General features: G+C 37.9%; 1 protein-coding gene across 1 annotated transcript; it reads right to left on the bottom strand.

Moving 5' to 3' along the window:
• Positions 1–502: 502 nt before the first annotated feature.
• Positions 503–22,296, bottom strand: RNMT (RNA guanine-7 methyltransferase). Its single transcript, XM_049770081.1, has 11 exons — positions 22,249–22,296; positions 18,643–19,085; positions 15,507–15,642; positions 13,124–13,249; positions 10,376–10,491; positions 8,495–8,676; positions 7,060–7,224; positions 5,471–5,588; positions 4,188–4,289; positions 2,915–2,948; positions 503–820 (listed from the first exon to the last, which is right to left on the bottom strand). Exons 2-11 carry the CDS (start codon positions 19,042–19,044, stop codon positions 783–785), a joined length of 1,419 nt encoding a protein of 472 aa, XP_049626038.1. The 5' UTR covers positions 19,045–19,085; positions 22,249–22,296; the 3' UTR covers positions 503–782.
• Positions 22,297–23,200: the final 904 nt, after the last annotated feature.

Consider the following 23,200-nt stretch of genomic DNA (forward strand, 5'->3'; position numbering starts at 1 on the left):
ACTAACTTGAAGTTTATCTGTCAGCTTCCTTAATCATATCCTCCTGAGTTGTGTCAAATATGAATTGGATAAATCTATGTAAGATTTACAGGGTTTTCTCATTAAATCTTGAGAAAAACTATGACCTTTTTATTCAATGAAGGGCAATTATACATTTTTATTAATTCAAGTTATTAGCAATTACTACAGAAAATTCTTAAAGAGAATATGATCATAATGTAAAAACTAACTTTATCCAGATCCAGAACTGTATTGTATTATCAGATGACTTATTTGTAATGAAATATATAGTTGGCTAAAAAATAAACCCTAAGCAAATAACTTAAGAATCTAAATTTTAGTTTTAAATTTTAGCAATAGATTGAAGACTTATAGTCTACCTAATCTTGAAAAACATGAAGTGAGCAAATGCACCTGAAAACCACTATGCTACATCAATTCTACCACTGTAATACATTTAACACCATAAACAAACGTTGAACAGATCAGATCACTGCAAGAGTTCAGCAGCTTTTCACACATACATTTTATGAGAAAATAAAAATTACAGCAAATGTATCCTTACACAATACTTAAAAAAGACTTTTAAAGATTAGGGTCCCAACTCAAACACCAAAGTTGATCTCTCATAGCAACTGCTGAATTTATACAGTAGTGTTTCTGGCAGCATCGTGTAGATTTAGAAAATTAAAATCAACAGAAAAGTTGTCAAGTCTACTTCAGATGGATCATTTAAATATGTATAAAATGGAATAGCTTTTTTGATGCTACTTAACATGTGCTCACTGCTGCTTCTCAAATGCAAAGACCAAGTAAATACCTGAAAGAAAATAAATCAAAGTTAAAAGTTTGGTTTCCCATATCCACAATGTAAACAAAACATACTCCTTCAGTCTTCATTATAATTTGGAGACTCATTTCTAAAATAACTAAAGAAAATATTCCAATATATACAAAAGTCTCTATTATTTTCACTCATTTTAAGGGAATATGGAATCCCATGTATTTATTTAAACATATACCCACTTGATACTAATATTCAGTAAACACAGCTCCTAAGAAAGTCAATTCAAAATTTCTTACTATCTGAAACAGAATGAGATAAGAAAAAATTCAAAAACACAAAAAATTTAACCTTCCTCCCCAAAAGTATGACTTAATTCTTTTTGGGGGGAACAAAATAGGTCATATAAATGCACCACTCTTACTACTTACTGACTAATGCTCCCAGGTATTCTATACAGTGAATTTTAAAAATCAGTGAGAATATGTGTAACATATAAAAATTCAGCCTATTTTTCAAGAATTTTGGAAGGTCTGGTGTGAAATATGAGTCAGAAATATGAGTCAGGCATTTGTCTGGCCTCAATAGTTATTTTCCTGCATGTTTCAAGCTCCAAAATACACTTTCTTAAATAAATAAGGTTTCTTGTTTTGACTCTAAGACAATAAACTGCATCTTATTTCCCCTTCTACATTACACTCAGATATTCACCAATCCACAAAATCCACCATTTAGAGTAGTGGAATCAAAGAGCAGACTGATGCAAAATACAAGACTCTCACAATAAATTGTCTGCTGTTCCTTATCCAATTGATTTCAACTTCAGGCCCACATCTTACTCAATTTTCATATGTCATCACTAAGATGCATATTTAATATAAAAATAGTCCTCTGGCTTACTCTTTAAGACATTCTCCCATTGAATGCACTACACTACCTTGTTTGCTTGTCTATATGCTTTTTTTTTTTTCTAATCCAGAAAAGCCCAGTTTCTCTCTTGAGCATGCATTTCTATCTTCTCACATTTAAGCAAATTTAGTTAAAAACAAACAAAAACTCTCTCGTTTCACTAAGAAAAAAGTTTAGATTCCTAATGTACAACCAGGTCACTATCAATCACAAAGTCAGATCAAAGCTCTCTCTTATACCATACCATGGGAAAGATAGGAAGGAGACCTTTCCTGTTCCCACTCTCAAGAAAGTAGTTGAAGTAGTGAGACGTACAGTTTTGTTTCAGTTCATATATTTCTCAGCTTGTTTAAGAGCATTGTCTTTAACAAATATTATAATCCAATTTCTAATAAGACTAACACTACTGTGAGGCAAATAAGCTCAAAATGAGAGCTTTATTCAGCTGTTTCCCTCTCTATCTAATTCAGCAAGTCCAAAAGCATTTTTCACGTCTCATGGGCTTTTCTGTGAGATCATGTTTAGAGGTATGGACCACCTGAATGAGCTCTGCAATGTCAGTCAACTTACTTAACTAAATTCTCATCTGTAGAAAGGGAGTGAATGTTAATCTCTTAAAAGCAGATTAAACAAACTACAATAATGAAAAGTTTAAACTAGTACCTGGGAACATGTCAAATATTCAATAACTACTTCCCAAATTCACTAGCTTTCACTTAAACCTTTTCTTTTCTACTTTTATTATAGCTTCTTCCGCACCTGAAACATTTTGCTTTGTTATGTATATCATATGTTTTTCTACTAGAAAGTACACTCACGCAAGATAGATTATAATTTATTTTACCTTATTTTCAGAATACTTTGTATATGTCAGTAACATGAAACAAATGTTTGTCATTTCTAATGAAGAGATAAATAAAAATAATAGTTTTTTCCATGAGCAAACTTCCAAACAAAATCTGGAGTACGGATATCCATTGCATATGGCAATGTAGTAACAAGCAATAAAAATGCTTAAGAATACTCATGAAAACTTTATGTTCAGCAATGACCTACATAAGCTGTTTATTAGAACTAAAACAGCTATGCAATAATGGGGGAAACTAGACATGGAATCTCTGTGGAAACAAATACACATACATACAGCTTCATGTATTAGACAAATTCTCAAGTTTTCAATTTTAATGGTCATTATGAAAAAATATCAGTAAATCTACTTACTTGTGGCTTCCCATTCTGATTTACTTAATGTTCCCTAATTAAGAAAAAAAATTAGATGAGATAGGAAAAAACATGTATCCAAATAACCCTAACTTCACTTACATAATCTTACTGCTATTTTGTAATCAGAACATATAAAAAATAAAATCAACCTTTTAAATGAAATTAACCCAATAATGTCATCTTCTCAACATTTCCACCCTCTTCTCACACACTTATTTTTCAAAGGGTGAATGTGAAGAGGGTATTTTTGTAATTTGGAGCAGAAAAACAAAACTTAAAAGGCCTATCATTTTAAAAAATCAAAATGAGAGGCTGGAGTGATAGCACAGTGGGTAGCACATTTTTCTTGCATGCAACCAACCCGGGATTGACTCTGGTTCTATCCCCAGCATCCTAATGGTTCCTGAGCCTGCCAGGAGTGATTTCTGAGAACAGAGCCAGGAGTAAGTAACTCCTGAGAACGTCTGGGTATGACCCAAAAGCCCCACATGAGTGTGATTTTGTTATATTTATACTCAAAATTACAAACCTCCACATAAAAGTAAAAATAAGGTGCTAGAGAGTACAGAGATTAAGTACTTACCTGACATGAAGTTGACCCAGTTCTATCCCTGGCAATACAAAAGACCTTCTGAACACTGTTAGGAGTGACTCTTGAGCATTGCCAGTGGCCCAATTTCCCTCCAGCCTCACAAAACAAAATTTGTGAGTGTATGTGTGTATGTGAGAATTTCTCCCACATAAGTTTATGATCCCCCAATATTATTTATGGGGCACTATCAAGGCATGGTTACTGGTTAAGATACAATATATCAAGAAACTCTCAAATGATGCCTGTAAACGTTCCCGATCCTTTTGTGTCAGACATAGCAGTCCATATTACATACTGAAGTACATTTTTTTCCATGCCATAAAAGTCCTAAATTAGGGGATACATGCTAATGTGTATGTGATATATAACTTGGTAATCCTAAGCACTGTTAGTGAAATAATAAATGATATTATTTTCATGTAATATATGCATCTCTCCCTCCATTTAAAAAAATTGTTCTGCTTTACTTCTATTTTTATTTTTGGTTTTTGGGCCACATCTAGTGATGCTCAAGGATTACTACTTTGCACTCAGGGATTACTCGTGGTGATCCTGGTTTATATGGAATACCAGGGACTGAAGTTGTGTCAGCTGCCTACAAGGCAAGCACTCTACCCATCGTGCTGCTGCTCCAGCCCCTTCCCTCATTTTTAATGAAATATATAAAAGAAAACTTACCAGAGGTAACTTTACTTGACTATTCTTCATGTATTCTATTGCATGTCGATAGTCATCTACCTTTTCAGATATCTGTTTAGAATGTTCATTTGCAGAATAAGGCTATGAAAATGAGAAATGTTGAAAAACGTGTTAAATTCAGGAGAAAAAGAACACCTGCAGCACAGATACAAGCCTGGATCTGATTTCTACCTAGGGACACCATGTGTGTGGAGCATGATCCTAGAAAACCACTAGTGTCAAAACAGTGTATGTGATCTCTGGTGCACTTCAGCTACATGTGAGTGCTATTCACAGTTGGGTGTGTGACCCTTGTTAGTCTGAGATCTGGAATGTGACCACTAGCAAGAATGTGTGTGAGCAACACAGTGAGAACGATAGAATGGAATGCGTGTGAGCACCACAATTAAAGGAATAGAACTCCTATTTTGTATGCAAGTAATGCAACTAGAAGTATAAACCCAAGGCCAGTAACATGACTAAACGTGAGCATTGCAACCAGGTATGTGGCCTCTAGCAAGAACTAAAGCCAAATAGAAAATTATGGATAGGGGCCGGAGAGATAGCATGAAGGTAAGGCGTTTGCCTTTCATGCAGGAGGTCATCGGTTCGAATCCCGGCGCCCCATATGGTCCCCCGTGCCTGCCAGGAGCAATTTCTGAGCCTGGAGCCAGGAATAACCCCTGAGCACTGCCGGGTGTGACCCAAAAACCACAAAAAAAAAAAAAAAAAAAAAGAAAATTATGGATAGACAATTATGGAAAAAATTACATATCATATGAACTTGTTCTAGATTATTCTAGTCAAGATGGTTCTAAATTATTGGCATAAATAACTAATGAGAATATATTGTACAGAAGTGGCAAATCTGCACACTGTGGACATCTAGAGTCATCTTTGGTTGTCACAGCTAAGCGCAGGAGAGCTCCCAGTACCAAGTAAGATAGAGTTGAGAAATATTGCTGATCATGCCACTCCACATCCCTTAACTCCCCAAATAGTTCTAAAAGGCCAGTAATTCTGAGTTTGAGAAACCAGATTTTAAGCTAGGGCTATTTAAAAAAATAAAATTTGATAACAGCATTAATTCCATCATCAAGTATTACTGAGCATCCACCACAGAAAGATTTTTGTCCAAGTTCCACCCTAGATACGTAAGGTTGAGCACTGATAAACAGTCTGAAAAATTTATAAAGATGATGTCTGGCTTTGATAAAATCTCAGAAAACAGTTAAATAAGGTAACCACAAACTGAACTTTTTACATCATTTTTAAATAATTACCTCCAGGGCCTGCATTCGTTTTAACAGCATTTTGTTTTCATTGTTCTTAACCTTTTCTTCATAGAATTCCAGAAACGTTTTCTTGTAAACTACTTTCATATTATATTTCTTTGCCATTCTGTCTCAAGAAAAAGATTACTTAATATAAAGGCTTACAAAATAATTTTAATAATTAAAATTATTAGACTTAAATTTAATTATTACAATTTAACATCTTCTGAACTTAACTAAAAATTATCATCGACTTTATAAACTCACAGTAGGTACAAATGAATAAAGAGCAAATATCAATAACCATTCATGTATGTAAGAAATATGCAGTCAATGTCCACAAGTCACAGGTGGAACTATTCATATAATATATATGCAAGAAAGTTATGAAAAACTCTAAGACAAGAATGAAGTACAATGAGAAACACTTCTATTGATTTCCATTTAACCTGATCCTTAATGGTGGCAATGAAAATGTACAAATGTATAGGGTACCTTCCTTGCAAGCAGCCAATCAGGGGTCAGCCCCCTGAACACCACCAGGAGTGAAACCTGAGCATTGCTGGGAATGGACACCCCAAAATTTTTTTAACTTTGCTTCATTACCTGACAAGATATACTCTCTTTACATGTATAAAATATACTATATATTAATTTTGAAGGCTCTTTGTGGCCAATTTGAATAGGCTTGTCATATAAAAGTTAATTATTTTTATTCTAGTTCTTAATACAATGAGAATAATTCTATATATTTTTAGATTTTATTTCAATGACTGAATACATGCTTTAATATTTAAAACTAGTAAAGTCAGAGTTGGAGAGATAGTATAGCTATGGGTAGAATGCTTGCCTTGCACATGGCTGACCTGGATTCAAACCATATGCTCCTCTGAGCACCTGTAAGAATTAATTCCTGAGTGAAAAGCCTGGAGTAACCCCAGAACATTTCTGGGTATGGCCTCCCCAAAAAACAAATGAAGTAATGAAGTGGTGTCTCATGACTTTATATATTCACCATCAGTAGGCAATTTAAGTAGAAAAGGTTATTAATAATTTAGCATTTAAAAAAATGTATCTTAAGGGCCAGAGAGATGGTAGGGCAAATGCAGTAAAGGCATTAGTTTTGAACCTGAGGCTTGTTCTTTTCAGACAAATGCTAGGAAGATGGCCACTGAGTCAAAAAGCTGAAAAGCTCCTTGGGAATATGTATGATAGAAGGAAAGGATTCTTTCAACTCTTTTTATATTTGCTGTTATATTTTGCATGCAGAAGGATGAGCCTTCCAGGAGTGATTTCTGAGCGTAGAGCCAGGAATAACCCCTGAGCGTTGCCAGGTGTGACCCCAAAACAAAACAAAACAAAAAAATTTCATCTAATACTTTATCTTTTTGATTATATTAAAAGATAAACAACAAAGTTTATTAACTAAAAGCCCCAAGCTACAATGTACTAAAAACTTATTTCCTTTCTTTCTCTGACCATACATTTTATGAATTCCAATTAAAATAAGGAATAATAAAAATACATTTTCAAATATTCCTTTTTCTTTTGTAAAATAAAAGGAGAATAAATAGTTTACAAATTGAAGATATTCTTACTCAATTAGCAATGGAAAATAGACCAGGAACTCAGGAACATCAACAACGCCATGTAAGTGGAAATCATATTTGCAGCCAAACAAAGGATAATCTCCTTTCTTCTGAAATTTCACAGTATATATTTCATTTCCAAATGACTCTGTTTCTGAAGCTTCAAGACGTTTTCTTAAGGGTTATTCCAAATCAAAATAAAAGATGAAAACTGTTATTAGCTCAGACTTACTCTGATCAAAACACACATAAAAATATTAAAGTATAACTTTTTTGGGGGGTGTGCACACCTGGTAGTGCTCAGGGGTTACTCCTGGCTCTATGCTCAGAAATTACTCCTGACAAGCTTGGGGGACCAAATGGGATGCTGAGGATTAAACCCGGCTGGCTGTGTGCAAAGCAAATGCCATACCCGCTGTGCTATCTTAGGCCCCACAAATGTAACTTTTGAGACACTCAAGGAGCATATATGAACTACTTCTAAGAGGCAATATATAAGGTCATTTACAACCTCACTAAAAGAAATTAGAATGGAAAAAGGTAACACTTGCGTTCTGGTTAAGCCACTGCTTAATCAGTAACCCGATCTGTGATTTATTCAGTAATATAAACTCTGGCTCATTCTAACATTAGTCTTCCTTTTTTTTTTTTTTTTTTTGATTTTTCGGGCCACACCCGTTTGATGCTCAGGGGTTACTCCTGGCTAAGCTCTCAGAAATTGCCCCTGGCTTGGGGGGACTATATGGGATACCGGGGCATCGAATCATGGTCCTTCCTTGGCTAGCGCTTGCAAGGCAGACACCTTACCTCTAGCGCCACCTCGCCAGCCCCATAACATTAGTCTTCCTTAAAGATCCCAGTTATTTATAACTGAAATGACTTGATCTACAAATTTCCACATTATTGTTTTATATTTGGAATGCTACCTCACCATTATTATCAATAATCTTCCAGGAAGGTCCCTGTCCCAGTGCCTCAATGAAATGTACTTATGGCCCAGCAGCCTCAATATCTCATTCTGTTGGCAAAATCTCGGGATATATCTCCACTAAGTATTGTCTATTCCCTGGTTTTGTTGCTTTATACATACATCTCTCTTTTGAATTTTAGGACCCGCTCAAGTACTCTATCAAAGTATTCAGCCCTTATGAGATCAGCACAAATTTCTCATATAAATTCTATTTTGGGGGGCCAGAGTGATGACACAGTGGTAGGACATTTGCCTTGCATGCGGCTGACTCAGGACGAACCTCGGTTCAATCCTAGCGTCCCATAGTTTTCCCCAAGCCAGGAGCAATTTCTGAGTGCATAGCCAGGAGTAACCCCTGAGCACCACCAGGTGTGGCCCAAAAATCAAAAAGAAATTTTTCTATTTTTGGAAAACATCTGTTTAAAGTAAGATTACAAAGTCTTATGCAAATGACAACTAATTGAAAATACTTACATTAATTCGAAGCTGTTGGGAGTAGTACCAATAAAATAGCCTCCAGGATTAAGTCTTTCACAAGCATTTCTGAGCATTAGGTCAGCCTGTTCATATGATTCAAATGAATAATGAAAGGCAAACTGACAACTGCAGATGTCAAAGGACATTTCTTTGTCACAAAGGTCGTCCATCAAAAGTTTCTAAAATAAATTAAAGGTTTCTTTGAAGTTAATAGCAATGTAAAATTACCCAGTGACTTCAATTCTAGAATTGTCATAAAATTAAGCATGCCACCCCACAATTGTCCTTTCTCTCATACATATAAATGCATAAAAAATGTATTACATATATGATATTTTATTTGGTTTAATCATTATGTAACTATATATAAAATGTATATTGAATACAGTATATTCCCATCTTCATATTAATTTTTTATTTCGTTTGCTTTTGTTTAGGGATCATACTGACAGTGCTCAAGTGCTTCCTCCTGGTTCTGTGCTCAAAGATAGATAGAGGTACTCAGGGGAACATAGGTGGTAGCAAGATTGAATCAGGGTTAGCCATATGCACAAGGCCAATGCCTTGCCAGCCTTGTTATTTCAAGTAGAGGTTATGAAATTAGGATTTTGTTGTTATTATTTTGGGGCCACACCTGACAGTGCTCAGGGGTTACTCTGGCTCTACACACAGGGGTCTTTCTGGTGGTGCTCAGGATCCCTATAAAGGGATGCTGGGGATCAAAACTGGGTTGGCCACGTACAAGCCCTACCCAATATGCTATTACTTTGGTCCCTGAAATTAAGTTTTTAAAGTATCAAATATGACATTTAAAGGAGCCGACTCTTTTATCAACTTGAAAAGCTAAAATTAAATTATTCTGTGTAACAACCTTGGTTAAAAAGCCATAGTGTTGAAGCCCTAAAGATGTTACTTCATGGCAAATGGTTGCCTGGCATACTTGATTTTTCATTCACAACTGCCCTTTCCCACCAAATGTGATATCCAGTTGATGACATTAGTGCAACCACCAGATTGTAACGAAGTATGCAACTCCTGGTGCACTGCAACAAGTATAACTCCCAAGTCCAGAACAACAACAAAAAAATTAAATTACATTTTTGTTTGTTTTTATTTTGATTTTTTGGGGGGTCACACCCGGCAGCACTCAGGGGTTACTCCTGGCTCTACATAGGCTCAGAAATTGCTCCTGGCAGGCTCAGGGGACCATATGGGATGCCGAGATTTGAACCACTGACCATCTGCATGAAAGGCAAATGCCTTACCTCCATGCTATCTCTCCGGCTCCTAAATTACATTAAAAAAAAAAAAAAAAAGGTGGCCTTTGAGATTTTTAAAAAATGCAGTTTTAAATTTATTTTAAAGAATCTATTGTTTTAAAAGTTTACGACTTTCTAACAATATCCTATGCATTTCCCTTTCAAATCTGCAAAGAAAATGTATAGGATTAAAGATCTGAAATAATAATAGCTACAATAATTACAGAATATTTTTTTAAAAAACCATAAAATTTACAGTGACATTTTTACAATTCATTAAGTGTCTCTTGTTGCTAAACTTCATAGTTCAAGAGATTCAGAGAAGTGGAAAGTGGAAAACAACAGAATCTGATGTGCTGAGAAAAGTTCTATAATGAATTACAAGGTAAAGAGCACATATAAAGAATTCAGTTCTATATCAAAAAACTGGAAAATGAACCACATTAAAAAAAAAAGTGTTTTCAAATATTCAAGTTGCTAAAAAACAATTCCAAATACCCATGTCAGCATGTTGGTGGTTTAGTGGTTAGCTATATCTATATGTATTATATATAGTGCTATATTTTATATCATGCAAAAAGAAATATAAAAATTAAAAACTATAACCAAAAATATGTACCTTTGAACAATCAGCAGTTATAAATTCTGTACTGAACATATATTCATTATCACGACAACGAGTTCTCATTTCATCATACCTCTGCTGACACTGCTTGATGGAAACATCAGCAATATCTAGAAAGGGTACAGGGGTTACTAATTGTTAAAAGAGTCACAGAAATAAAATGTAAATTAAAAAAAATGACACAAGTATTGACATTAATCTCAACTGGTAATTTTTGTCATGAAATAATATCCTTAACACAAACAAAAGGTTCTATTTCTCTCAGAATATAAGAAAGTTTATGCAATTACACTAACTTCAAAAGGCATTAAAAGCTTTCTTATCAATAGGTAGTAACAAAAGTTCTTGTACAATTTTTAAATGCTTATGATAAAGTTCAAATTCCAATTTAAATTATAAAACGAATATTCTATTTTGTAAATACCAAGTTGAATTTTCATAATGTTAAAATTCCTTTTCCTTTGTGATGAGATTTGCACTTACAATGAAAAAGCAATTTTGAGATAACAATATCTAGATAATATCTAGATAAAAACATTTAGATAATACTCTTACATTTCTCACCACTATAAACCATAAACAGTCATGTCAGATAAGAATGATCTACAATAAAGCAGTAAAAATTTTATTAAATCTTTCCTGACTACCCATCATTTTAATATTTTGTGCAATGAAATGGAAAGAAAACATTTCTGTTGCATAACCAAGTTCGATGGTTAATGAAAAGAACACTAATATGACTGTTTTGTGCTTTGAGGTACATGGGTGACTTTCTTTTTTATTTTGTTTTGTTTTGGGGCCACACTCGGTGATACTCAGGGGTTACTCCTGGCTATGCGCTCAGAAATCACTCCTGGCCTGGGGGACCATATGGGACGCTGGGGGATCGAATCGTGGTCTTAGGTCAGCCACCTGCAAGGCAAACACCGTATCTCTGGTGTATGAGTGACTTTCTTAGTAGCAAATCATTTTTATGCAAAAGAAACACAAACTGGTTTCTCAGATTTGGAACTGTGACCTTTTCTGGAGAAAGAACAAAGTAAACCCAACTTCAGGAATATATGTACAATATTTGTTGCCAACTAAAAAATTTGAGCTTTCAAATGAAAAACTAAAATTCTAAAAATTTAAAGTTAGGTACCTCTCCAATACTTACATTTTTAAAACAGTGGAATTAGGCAAGTATAATTAATTTCTTGACTGTCATCATGAAAATATATTATAAATTAAATATTACAAAATCTGGCAGTAATAAAGATCCATTCAAAGGACAAAGCAAACCAATGTATTTAAATAGTATGGAATGAAAAAGCTTAACAAAAGCATTTCAGACTCCACATAAGCACCTTAAAGAAAATACTACCTACTGAGGTTTGTTGTTTTTTTGTCTTGTCTTGTTTTGGGGTCATACCCGGTTGATGCTCAGGGGTTACTCCTGCCTATGTGCTCAGAAATCGCCTCTGGCTTTGGGGTACCATATGAGATGCCGGGATAAAACCGAGGTCTGTCCTTGTCAAGTACAAGGTAAACCCCCTACCCCTGTGCTACACTATGGCCTCAACTACTGAGTTTTGATTGAACACTGATGACAATTGTCAGATACCTAAAGCTATTAAAAATTCTTTCATAAAATTTTATGTCTTTTAATGACTAGTAAAATAAAATATAACACAGCAAATATAAAGAATTGAAAGAAACCTTTCCTCCTATCATACATATTCCCAAGGAGCTTTTCAGCGTTTTGGCTCAGTGGCCATCTTTCTAGCATTTTTCTGAAAAGAACAGGCCTCAGTTCAAACCTAATGCCATTACTACATTTGCCTAGGGGATCCTGACAGTTCTGTCTGCAAATCCCAGAGCAAAGGGGAAATTTTTTAATGCCATCTTTTAAAGTTAATTCTTTTTTTTAATTTCTATAAATCAATAAAATAAAAACACAAGTACAAAATCTAGGGTTCTCAACCACTTGTCAGTGCACAGTAGTTACATAGCTAAGAAATTTATGAAGTGACAATTTAGACTATCATTATTAGTACTTGTACTACTTACTGCACAGGTACCAGTATATCTCACATTGGAAAGTACATGACCTGCTTTAGCGTTATGACTAGTTTTGAACACTTGATGGAAGGCTGACTTCTTAGCTGACTTGATTAAACTTCTGATAATGAATTATCCTCTAGGCAATGGAGGCCTTTTTCAAGTCTGTGGGATTTTTTGTTTTTTGGGCCACACCCCGTGACACTCAGGGGTTACTACTGGCTATGTGCTCCTGGCTTGAGGGACCATGTGGGATGTTGGGGATAGAACCAGGTCAGTCCTAGGTCAGTCGCATGCAAAGCAAACGCCCTACCGCAGCACTATCGCTCAGGTCCTAAGTTTGTGGGTCTTAAAAAAATTCTGGCCAAATCTGGCAGTCTGCAGGAAGTAGTGCTTGGAGGAGCCTCAGACACCCAGGAAAGAAACTCAGCCCTCCTGTGCATAGAATCTATTGAGAAATTCCTCAGGCCCTCTAGTTTGTGTTTAAGACATGATTCAAGTAGTTTCTTATTGTTTCCTTGAAGAGGGACAAGTTATTCAGGGCTCAACAACTGTACAACACTATCATTAAAATTTCATAACTCACTTAAAAAACCAACTGTGTTTGTTTTTTCTTACATAGTATTTTTTTGATAAGATTTTTATTGCCTCCTTTACTTGACTAACCCTGTATGCGTTTCTCCAAGCCATTATTAATCTTACCAGCACAAACTAGCTTGCTAATTCTTCCCTTTTTCCACTTGAGCAAATCTCCACCTTTACCACATCCCAGGTCCAAAACAGTGATATCACGTTTTTTCTTCTGTCGCACTTTTTCTAGAAATTCCCCTAGAAAAAGAAACCAATCTTAATAAAATGATTTCCAATTTTTATCAAAGCATAAACTGTCATTCCTAATAACATACTAGCTTTTACTGATAATGAAAAGGCAAACTACTATATATCCATGTATGTAAAAACACAATAAGTATTCCAAAATATGACTAGAAATTAAATAACTTGTTCCTTTTATATTAATGAAAAGAGTATGTCTCTGCTCTTTAAGATGGTTAAGACAATAAAAAAATAATTAAACAGGATGAAGGGGCCACAGGTATGCTCAGTGCTTACTCCTACTTGAAGTCAGCTTCAAGCAAGGCAAGTGACTAATCTGCTGTACTATCTTTCTGGTCTTTAAGACAGATTTTTGGAGACTTGTTTCAGAATTTGATTTGGTATTAAATAGCATGCATTCATTTTTTTGAAATCTAAACTGTAAGATAAAGATAATTGTAAGATAAAATTATAAGATAATTTTTTTTGGGGGGGGGGGGTTTGGGCCACACCCGGCGGTGCTCAGGGGTTACTCCTGGCTGTCTGCTCAGAAATCGCTCCTGGCAGGCACGGGGGACCATATGGGACACCGGGATTCGAACCAACCACCTTTGGTCCTGGATCAGCTGCTTGCAAGACAAAGCCGCTGTGCTATCTCTCCGGGCCAAGATAAAATTTTTTTAAAGTTTCCTCTTTTTTGAAGCTAAATATTGCCATATTTAGACCTAAACAAATGAAGCTTAATACCAAAGTATAAGAACTAATCTATAATGTCCTTTCACTTTTAGTATAATAGTATTGATTTTGGTTTGTTTTATCAACAGTGCTCAAGGCTCATTTTGGGCTCTGCTCTGTGCTCAGGATCACTCTTGTCCATGTGCAGGTGAACAAATGTGGTATCAGGGATCAAACCCAGGTCAGCTGTGTGCAAGGCAAGTGCCCTATTAGTTGTACTATCTCTCAGTCACTATTACCAGAATTTGAGTCTCTTAAGTAAATTTGGAAAGTCTCCTCATAATTTACAAAATAACACTAATGGTTAACTAATAATAGCAGTAGATTCCTAGCTATTATTAGTAGACTAACTCCTTTGATCTCAGGTACCAAAACAAAACAAACAATAACCAACCAAACAAAAACAAACAAACAAAACAAATACCCAAGGGTATGTTACAGCTAAGGAATGCTAAGAAAAGGAAAAGCTAAAGAGAATGTAGGATTAAGGTTCCAAGTGCCTTTAAATTATTTAAATTATTGTCTAAAAATGACTTAGGAAAAGGGGAGGGAGTTTGGGGGACTGCCAAACAGGATCAAAACATTTTATCTTTAAATAAAACAAGCATTAAAAACTAAAGAGAAATATTAAAATGCTAAAAACTATTGTTAATAAAGAAATCAATTCACCTTTAAAAAATTAATTGCCCTCATCACAATCAGTAAAAAATGAACCAAATAGAACTTTACTATTTCCAATATAATCAAGACAGAATTCTGTTTCCTAAAAAATGAGGCATAAGGTGAAGAGAGGGAGCATTGAGGAAAAGGAAGGAAAAAATATAATCTTATTGTGGAAAAACTAGATAAACAGAATCTTTAACATTTTCTAAACCATGACAGAGTACTAGATACACAAAACAATAAGTATACTGAGTAGTATCTCCTAAACTGACTTCCATTTAATTTCATAGGTAAGATTGCACATAAAACAGCTATTCCAGAAAGTTGGTGTCTTCATCAATCCTCTAAGTTTTAGTTTGCAGTTTTAATTTTAGTTGTTAAGCTTTACTTTTTCCTAGAGACTGTAAGAAAAACAAGTCCCATAGGTATCTATAGGAGAATAAAAAACTACACACACAACTTACCAGCTCACATCTTTGAAATAAAAAAGCAAGCCTATTTTCTTGACTTACAGAACCTAATTTTTAATCAATGTTATTTACAATATTATTAAGAGTAAAAGTTAAAATAACACTTTGTAACCTAAATATCAGTATAAAGTATTATCTTCTGAAAACTTGATCATCAATTTAATATGAAGGAAACACCTAAACTAAAATTTATGTAATCAACTAAAACTTAATATCAAAAGAATTTACCTAAAAGATCCAGCTTTAATTTTGACTCCAATTTTTTAATACCGAAGTTTGATAATTAAATGAGCAGAAATTAAAGACACAGTACCTTGGTACATGCTTAATAACTATGAGGGGTGGGGGAGTAAGACAAGCTAAAATTTAATATTACAAACTATAATTAAAGAGAGGCAACATACCAATAAGGGCACTTTTAATCCAATTATTAAAGTTTCTCATATAAAAAATACGGCTCTCACTACGTTTCTCCAAACCAACTTCCGGCAGTTCATTGTAGTGGGTAGCAACTGCTGTGCTGTGACCTACTTCCAAATTCTACAAGAAAATAAAACAAAATTAAGGATGAGAACATGGCAAAAAATAAGCTTAAAAGGGCATATGATCTATAGGAGAATAAACTACTATTTTAAACTGGTAGATTTCAGTAAACAAGGCCACTAGTCACAGAAATCGCAAATAACAGATATTCCCCTGTTCCTATTTAAAAAAAAAATACTCTAGGCTTAAAATTTTCATGTTGATCTTCCTTTTCTTTAAAAAAATTTTTTTAATTTAGCCACTGTGAATTACAAAATTATTCATGACTGGACTTCAGGCATACCATGTTCCAACAAATTTCTTCACCAGTATCCACTTCCCTCTACCAGTGTTCCAGTTTCTTTACAGTATCAAGATCTTAAAAGAGGGGCCGGGAAGGTGGCGCTAGAGGTAAGGTGTCTGCCTTGCAAGCGCTTGCCAAGGAAGGACCGCGGTTCAATCCCCCGGTGTCCCATATGGTCCCCCCAAGCCAGGGGCGATTTCTGAGCGCATAGCCAGGAGTAACCCCTGAGCGTCAAACGGGTGTGGCCCAAAAACCAAAAAAAAAAAAATATCTTAAAAGAAACTAGTACTTTTTTCAGAATTCTAATTTAGTGCTTGCTATGCACACAGTAGATATGGGTTCAATCCTCAGCATCTCATATGGTCTCCTATGATCTACTGAGCACTGCAGGGAGTAATAATTAAATGTTGTTAGGTGTGGCCCCAAAAAGAAATGAACCCCCCCAAGCTCCATATTCCAAATATTCATTAAATGTGACTTCAGTGGCTGGGTTGCTATACAAAATAGACAAATCTTATATGAAACATGTTTTACATATTAAAAGTGAAAATAAGCCCTAAAAAGCTAAGTACATCATCATCACAGCAATAATAACAAATTTTTTCTTTTGGGGATATTGAGGCCACACCCAAAGCTCAGGGCTTATTCCTGGCTCTGCACTCAGGAATCTTTCCTGGCAGTGGTGCCAGAGATCGAACTTGGGTTGGAGGTGTGTAATATATGCACCCAACCTGCTGTAGTATCACCCTAGATCCCCAAGAAATATATTAATTAAAAAAATACTATGATAGGTTAAAGTGTTTCAAAACCACCACTTTTCTGTTCACCTCAAGAACATCTTTTTACCAACTTTATATTAATATTTCAGTTGAAATGTGGACTCTGCTGCTATTTAAAACTTATTATAAAGTAAGTCAAGTTCCTCCCTTTACTAAGGTTCTCCTGAAGGGGATGGGGAGAAAAAAAATTAAGGTTCCCTTTCCATTCATGACAAGTGGCAGCCCTGCAGAATTTCATTCTTTGGAGAACTATTTCCCTATACCCTCGATGGCAAACCTATGGCATGGGAAGGCCTTGCAGCTGGCACACGTGAAAGTCCGCAATTAAGGTATGCAGCGCGGTGGAATTGAGTGTGCTGGTGTCTGCTTTGCAGCTCACCTGGCAACAGGGCTGGACTGGCCTTTGTGAGGACCGGACGTTGTCCAGCAGTTTGGGCACTCGGGTTCATAAAGGTTAGCCATCACTGACTAGACTCTGTTTTAATTAATTCACAACACAGTACTCCCAGGTAAAAATAAGATGCACTAAGCTCATTTATCCCAGCTAAATAAGTATCAAGTTGTTATGTTCACTCAGCTGAATCTGTATAAACTACTCCAGTAATGATGTTGTAAACAATATAGCTTAAGGAATACTACCAATATAAGAATATAAAGATAAATGTGATTTTGAAGCCTACTATATTGTTTCGTTTGAGGCCACAGGCAGCAGTGCTCAGGACTGATGGCTATGCTCTCAGTTCACTGTGGTGGGGCTCAGGGAACCAAAAGTGGTGCTGAGGATAAAATATAGATCAGCTGTGTGCAAGGCTAGAGCCTCTGGCTCCCAAAGCTTGATCGAAGCTACCTAAACCATATATAAAGATGAAGCCCCTGCTAGAAAAGGCAAGTGTAAATTATTGGTACCTTATATAGACCTTTAAAAAAATTAAAAAACAAAACTTAAACAAATAAATTTGAGGCTGAGATTTCAGATTTTAGTCAGTTTGATAATAAAATTTTTAAAGAAATTATCTCATAAGATGCCAAAGCAGACCAATGGAACTAACAGGAAGCCAGTCTTCTGGCTGAGAACCCTGAGTGCCCTTGGGAGGGGAGCAGCTGAGTTCCCACCCTGGCAAAGCCCTAAGAGCAGCAACCATACCCCACAGCTGCCACCATTCAAATGCCTAACTTGACTGCCTCATGACTAAGCCCTGCAGAAATGCCAAGCAATTGAAACTCCCAAGAATACAGGTTTCCAGGCTCTTCTTGTAATGGTGATGAGTAGTGTCCTCCCATTCCACTCCCATAACACCAGAAGACCCAGCATCACAACTCACAGCATCACAGCTTTTAAACAATCTCAGAAGAGATGCCAAGCTAAACTACTGAAATACAAGAATACACCAGTCTTTGGGCTGAAAACTCTGGGGAATCCTCGGGAGGTGGGCAGACTGAGAACAGATGCTGGAGGTCCTGAAGCACTCAGCTGTACCAAGTTTCACAATACTGACAGCTCAGTAGGAGCCAGCAAATTAGATGCTAGGGAAAGTAGCATAGAGGCCAAGTAAGATCAATAAACAAAACAATGTAGAAGGCTCAACTAGAAACAAATAGTAAACATCAGTGACTTACTTTAATAGTAAGTCACACTTTAATTTTGAGATATAACAATTTTCACAAATTTTCTTTTTTCCATAATTCCATTTGTCATTTTGTTGTAATGAACAAAATTAAATAATGTATTTAATAAATTATAATAGGGGATGGGTGGGAAACTGAGGACAATTCTAGACGGAATGTCACACTGGTGGGATTGGTGGAGGAACTTTGAATGTATGAAACTGTATTATAAACAACTTTGTAAACTATACTGTTAAATGAAGTGATAAAAACAAACAAACAAACAAACAAACAAAATCTCAGCACAGGGTTGAGAACAACTCAACATACCTTTTGCTTTTCAGAAATATCAACTTCTCTTGTTCTCTTTTTCTGAGTTCCATCCCCAGTAGGTTTCTCTTCTGAAAAATGATCTGGTTCTAATTTTCTTTTCCTTGAAATACCTTCATCATCACCAGAACCTTTTTCCTCTGGGACAACTTCCGGTTCTAATTTTATTTTCTTGGAAATAGTATCTTCTTCCCCACAACTAGAATTTTCCTGTTCAAGATCTCCTTCAGAATCCAGTTTTCTTTTTTTTGGTGTGGCCACATGCCCAGAGGCAGGAGTCTTATGAGGAAGCAAGGTACCACTTGTGTTTTTACTAATACTGAGCAAAGACTCTGTTTCTGTATCCACTGATGCTTCTGGGGAAATTTGTTCACATTTCTCTGCATTTGTAGAATTTTCCATTTTGATTATTTTAACAGATGGCAAACCTTCATGAACTTATACTGAAATGAAAAGGATTTGATATTACTTACTTATACACTTTAATGCTAAGTCATTAAAATAATTCTAACCCAGTAAGGCATTTCGTTGAAATGATCAAAAAAAGTTGCACTTTTGAATCTCATTATAAGGATTTAAAACAATATTAACTGGCATATATTACACTGAGCTTTATTACACACTCTTCTCTTTCTTCTTTCTCTTTCACTCTCCACCCTCCCCTCACCTCTCTCCTTCTCCCTCTTCCCCTACCATATCTCTCTCTCTTCTCTCTCTCTCCTCTCTCTCTCTCTCAAAGCAAAGCAAACACTTTTCTACTGAGTCACACCCCCAGCAGTGAAAAGTAAAGTACAGGAGGTTGCAAATGTACCCATTGTTTCTATTGTGATCTTGACTCTATAATCTGGCTTTCTAAGTTGTTTTCAGGGTACTACAAAGTATTTGTATAGGCACAGTAGTGTAACTGGATATTTTCAAGTTAGAGATAATATCTTTATAAAGACAGTATAACTTTATCATCCATCTGAAAGATATCAGAGACACACTTTGAGTAAAGCAATTTCAACTGAGTAAACTCAACTAAATCTCTCTCAATGCTGCAGCTGAAATTTTGGAAATGATATTCAAAGGTTCAAAGTAATTTCAAGTCTTGAGAAATTGCACAATAGCCAAAACCTATTATTAATAAGTTGTAATTTATTAAAAATTAAGCAGAATTTAAGAAATATCTATACCTTCAAAAATATACTTCTTTATTGAATTATTTGACTACCCCACCCAATATGTAAAATTCTTAGCTATTCCAGCCTAGTGGACACTGAATGAGATCTTCGGGGTACCCAGAACAGGTGTAGTCTGAGTAGACACAAATGACTTCTGAAAGTCTTATTTTGTAATGAGTGTCAAAATTAGATAGACCATTGAAAACAACTTTAGGAAGTTTCAAGACTCAGTCTGCATCATTTTTTTTCCTTTTTTATTTTCTCACCCACTCTGCTTCTTAATCTCTTTCAAATATCCTCAGGAATAAAGTAAGAAAAGGAAAGCTATGACTCAATTATCCAAAGTACAGAAATTGTGTGGTGAAACATGTATTAAGTGATTCAACCAATTTACTAACGTCAACTACAGAGGAAGTCATTGAATAAAGTGTAAATTTATTTCCAAGCACCTTAGAGTTTATATATCATGATTATAATGTCAGGCTGTAATTATTTTTACATTTTAATTTTTTGGTCCACAACTGGTGGTACCCTGGGATTACTTTTGGTGAGACTTTGAGTGCTAGGGATAGACTTTGGGTCAGCCATGTGCAAAGTGCCCTATATTATCATTTCAGTGTCAGTCAGGTTGTTGTTATTCAAATCAAGTAGTGAAGTGAGAACAAAAGTTGAAGAAAAAAAAAAAAAACAGTGAGATTTACCAAACTCAGAACTGAAAGTTGTGGGGAAAAAAATGGTCAAAGAAAATGAATGGTCGAGTGTAAAGATAACTCACTGTAAACTACAAAGAGTTTCTAGAGATCTAGCTTTTGGGGGGCTGGCAATCAGGTAAGGTGCTATGGTGCCCGAGACCAGCATGGATCCATCCTTGAGGGGAGAGGGAAAGAGGGATCTAGAAAGAAAGAGGAGAGAGGAGGAGGGCGGGAGGGAGAGAGCTTTTTTTTTTTTTTTGGTTTTTGGGGCCACACCCGTTTGATGCTCAGGGGTTACTCCAGGCTAAGTGCTCAGAAATCGCCCCTGGCTTGGACGGACCATATGGGACGCGGGAGGATCGAACCCGTGGTCCTTCCTTGGCTAGCGCTTGCAAGGCAGACAGACACCTTACCTCTAGCGCCACCTCACCGGCCCCAGGAGAGAGATATTTAGGTCTCGTTGACCATGATGACAAAATGCCAGTTCCTGATACGATCTGAACTGAATCATGAGAAAGAAAAATCATTGAAAAGAGAACATTTTCAGAAACTACTTAAAAATGGTTATATAGAATAATGGTCTGCCACTAAATTATCAAATTCCAATCTCCCTGCTATTTATTTTCTGATACGGGAAAGTAAACGATATGATTACTTTCAGTTGCTTGATATCAACTTTGACTTTAACTGTTGCCTCCAGTTAGTTTGGGAATGGACACGAATTGGATATTTAAAGGCGACTCTATTCCAACATAAGAGAGATAAGGAAAAAGGTGATGGACTCTGCAGTAGAATGAATGACAGAATGATAGAGAGGGGGGAGGCTGTTTGCAACCGGGAATCCAAGTGGAACAAGAAACAAACTGCAAAGAGAGCTGTCTTGAGGCGGATGCGATAGTACAACAAGTAAGGCACTTGCTTTGCACGCTACAACTCTGCTTCAATTCCTGACACTCTGCAGGATCCCCTGCCCCCCCCCCCCCACCCCTCAGCATCGCAGGAAGTGATCCCAGAGCGCAGAGCCAGGAGTAAGTCTGAGGAACGCAGTGGATGGCTTCAAAGTGGATACAATAGGAGCGTGGCCTGTCGTTTATCTTTACTCGGGTATCCGAGATGCAACTTGCAAAAGTGACACCGGTCTTTTCATCCGACTTCCAAAACTCAGCCACACACAAAGGAGACTCGAGCTCCCATCTTACACTTTCTCAGAAAACGACCCAGGAGGGAGGAGAGGGGCCAGCGCCTCGGGCTTAGAGGCTCAGACGGGAGATCAATGAGCTCGACCCAGCAATGCAAAATGCAAACCGGCGCAGGGACTGGAGGGCGCCGGACATTAAATTAAATGGGCTGAGCAGAGAGGCCCGCAGGCAATTTTCCCACCCAAAACGCACACTCCAGTCTCCGCGCGGCCTACCTCTGTGCAACACCTCTGAGCCCACACCCTCAGTCCAGCCCTCACTCACCCCCGCCAGCATCCATCCCACCTCCCTGGGACGGCCTGGGCACAGCTCCTCCGGCTCTGCCGAACCCCCCACCAACCTCCTCGCTGGGGATCAGAGTGCAACAGCGCAGGGGGGTCCCCCACAAAGGCAGGCCGGGGTGGGCACTAGAAAGACTCTGAGGTCGGGTAGATATACTAGACAAGGTGATTCCAGGACTGCAGCCGGAATACTCCTTCCACCTCGGCGGGACAAGACAAAGAAGAAAGGAAGGAAGGAAGGAAGGGCCGGCGCTGCAGCTGCCACACTTACCCCATACAACTCTCCAGGATTCTGTCTGTATGCGGAAGCGACGCTCCCGCGCCGGCGAGCGTTGTGACGACACTTCCGGAACGTGCGCCAATCTATACACACCTCCAGGTGACATTCTCGCGGGGGGGGGGGGAAGAGAATGAGATCTCGCGCGATTTCCGCGCTCGAACTCGAACGAGAGACGTGCAGCGCGTCGTGTCGTGGCCTCGCGGACCGCACCGCAGGCAGGAACTACAAGTCCCGAGGTGCAACGCGCGGCGAGGCGCGCGCCGCAGGAACTACGAATCCCATGGTGCAGCGCGCGGCGGCGGCGGCGACGGCGGCACGTGCAGAAGGACCGCGCGCCGTAGGGGCCGCAGAGGTCGTGAGCACGCTGTGTAGTGGGCGCGGCTGGCAAGTCCGGGTGTCGGGCGGGGTGGGATCAGCTTCCGCCCCGCACTCGGCCAATTCCGGCACCCGGAGGGAGCCGCACTCTTCCACTCGAGCCCGGGGGACGGTGCGTGGCATGTGAGGAGCGCTCTCTCGGCAGGCCTGCGAGGCGGGAAGCGGCGGCGGTGCCAAGCGTCCTAAGAGGTAGCCTGGTGGGCCCAGCACCTCGAAGGGGCCGCAAGGGGTGCACTGGGGGGCACCTTCCAACTCGGGGTGCCCGCCGTAAGCACCGATCTCGCCCCTCCGACACGCAACTCACTGCACCGCGGGGCCGCTAGCCCGTGCCCGAGAGCCCGAGAGGTCACCCCCGCTTGCCTCTCTGGGCTGCAGCGCCCCTCGGGAGTCGTGTTCACTTTGCTGCCCTTTGCTCTGCCCTGGCTGGAAGCCTCCCGTGCCAGCTGGGGCCCAGTTGGTCCCCACCGCGGCCTGCGCCGGGGAGGCAGCCTTTGCCACCTTTGCAGCTTTTGTGCCGGCACTCTCTCTGCCCGGCTCTTGCATCTTCTGCTTTGCCCGGGACTGGACG

The sequence above is a fragment of the Suncus etruscus genome, chromosome 3, assembly GCF_024139225.1.
Source record: "Suncus etruscus isolate mSunEtr1 chromosome 3, mSunEtr1.pri.cur, whole genome shotgun sequence".
Classification (NCBI taxonomy): Eukaryota; Metazoa; Chordata; class Mammalia; order Eulipotyphla; family Soricidae; genus Suncus; species Suncus etruscus.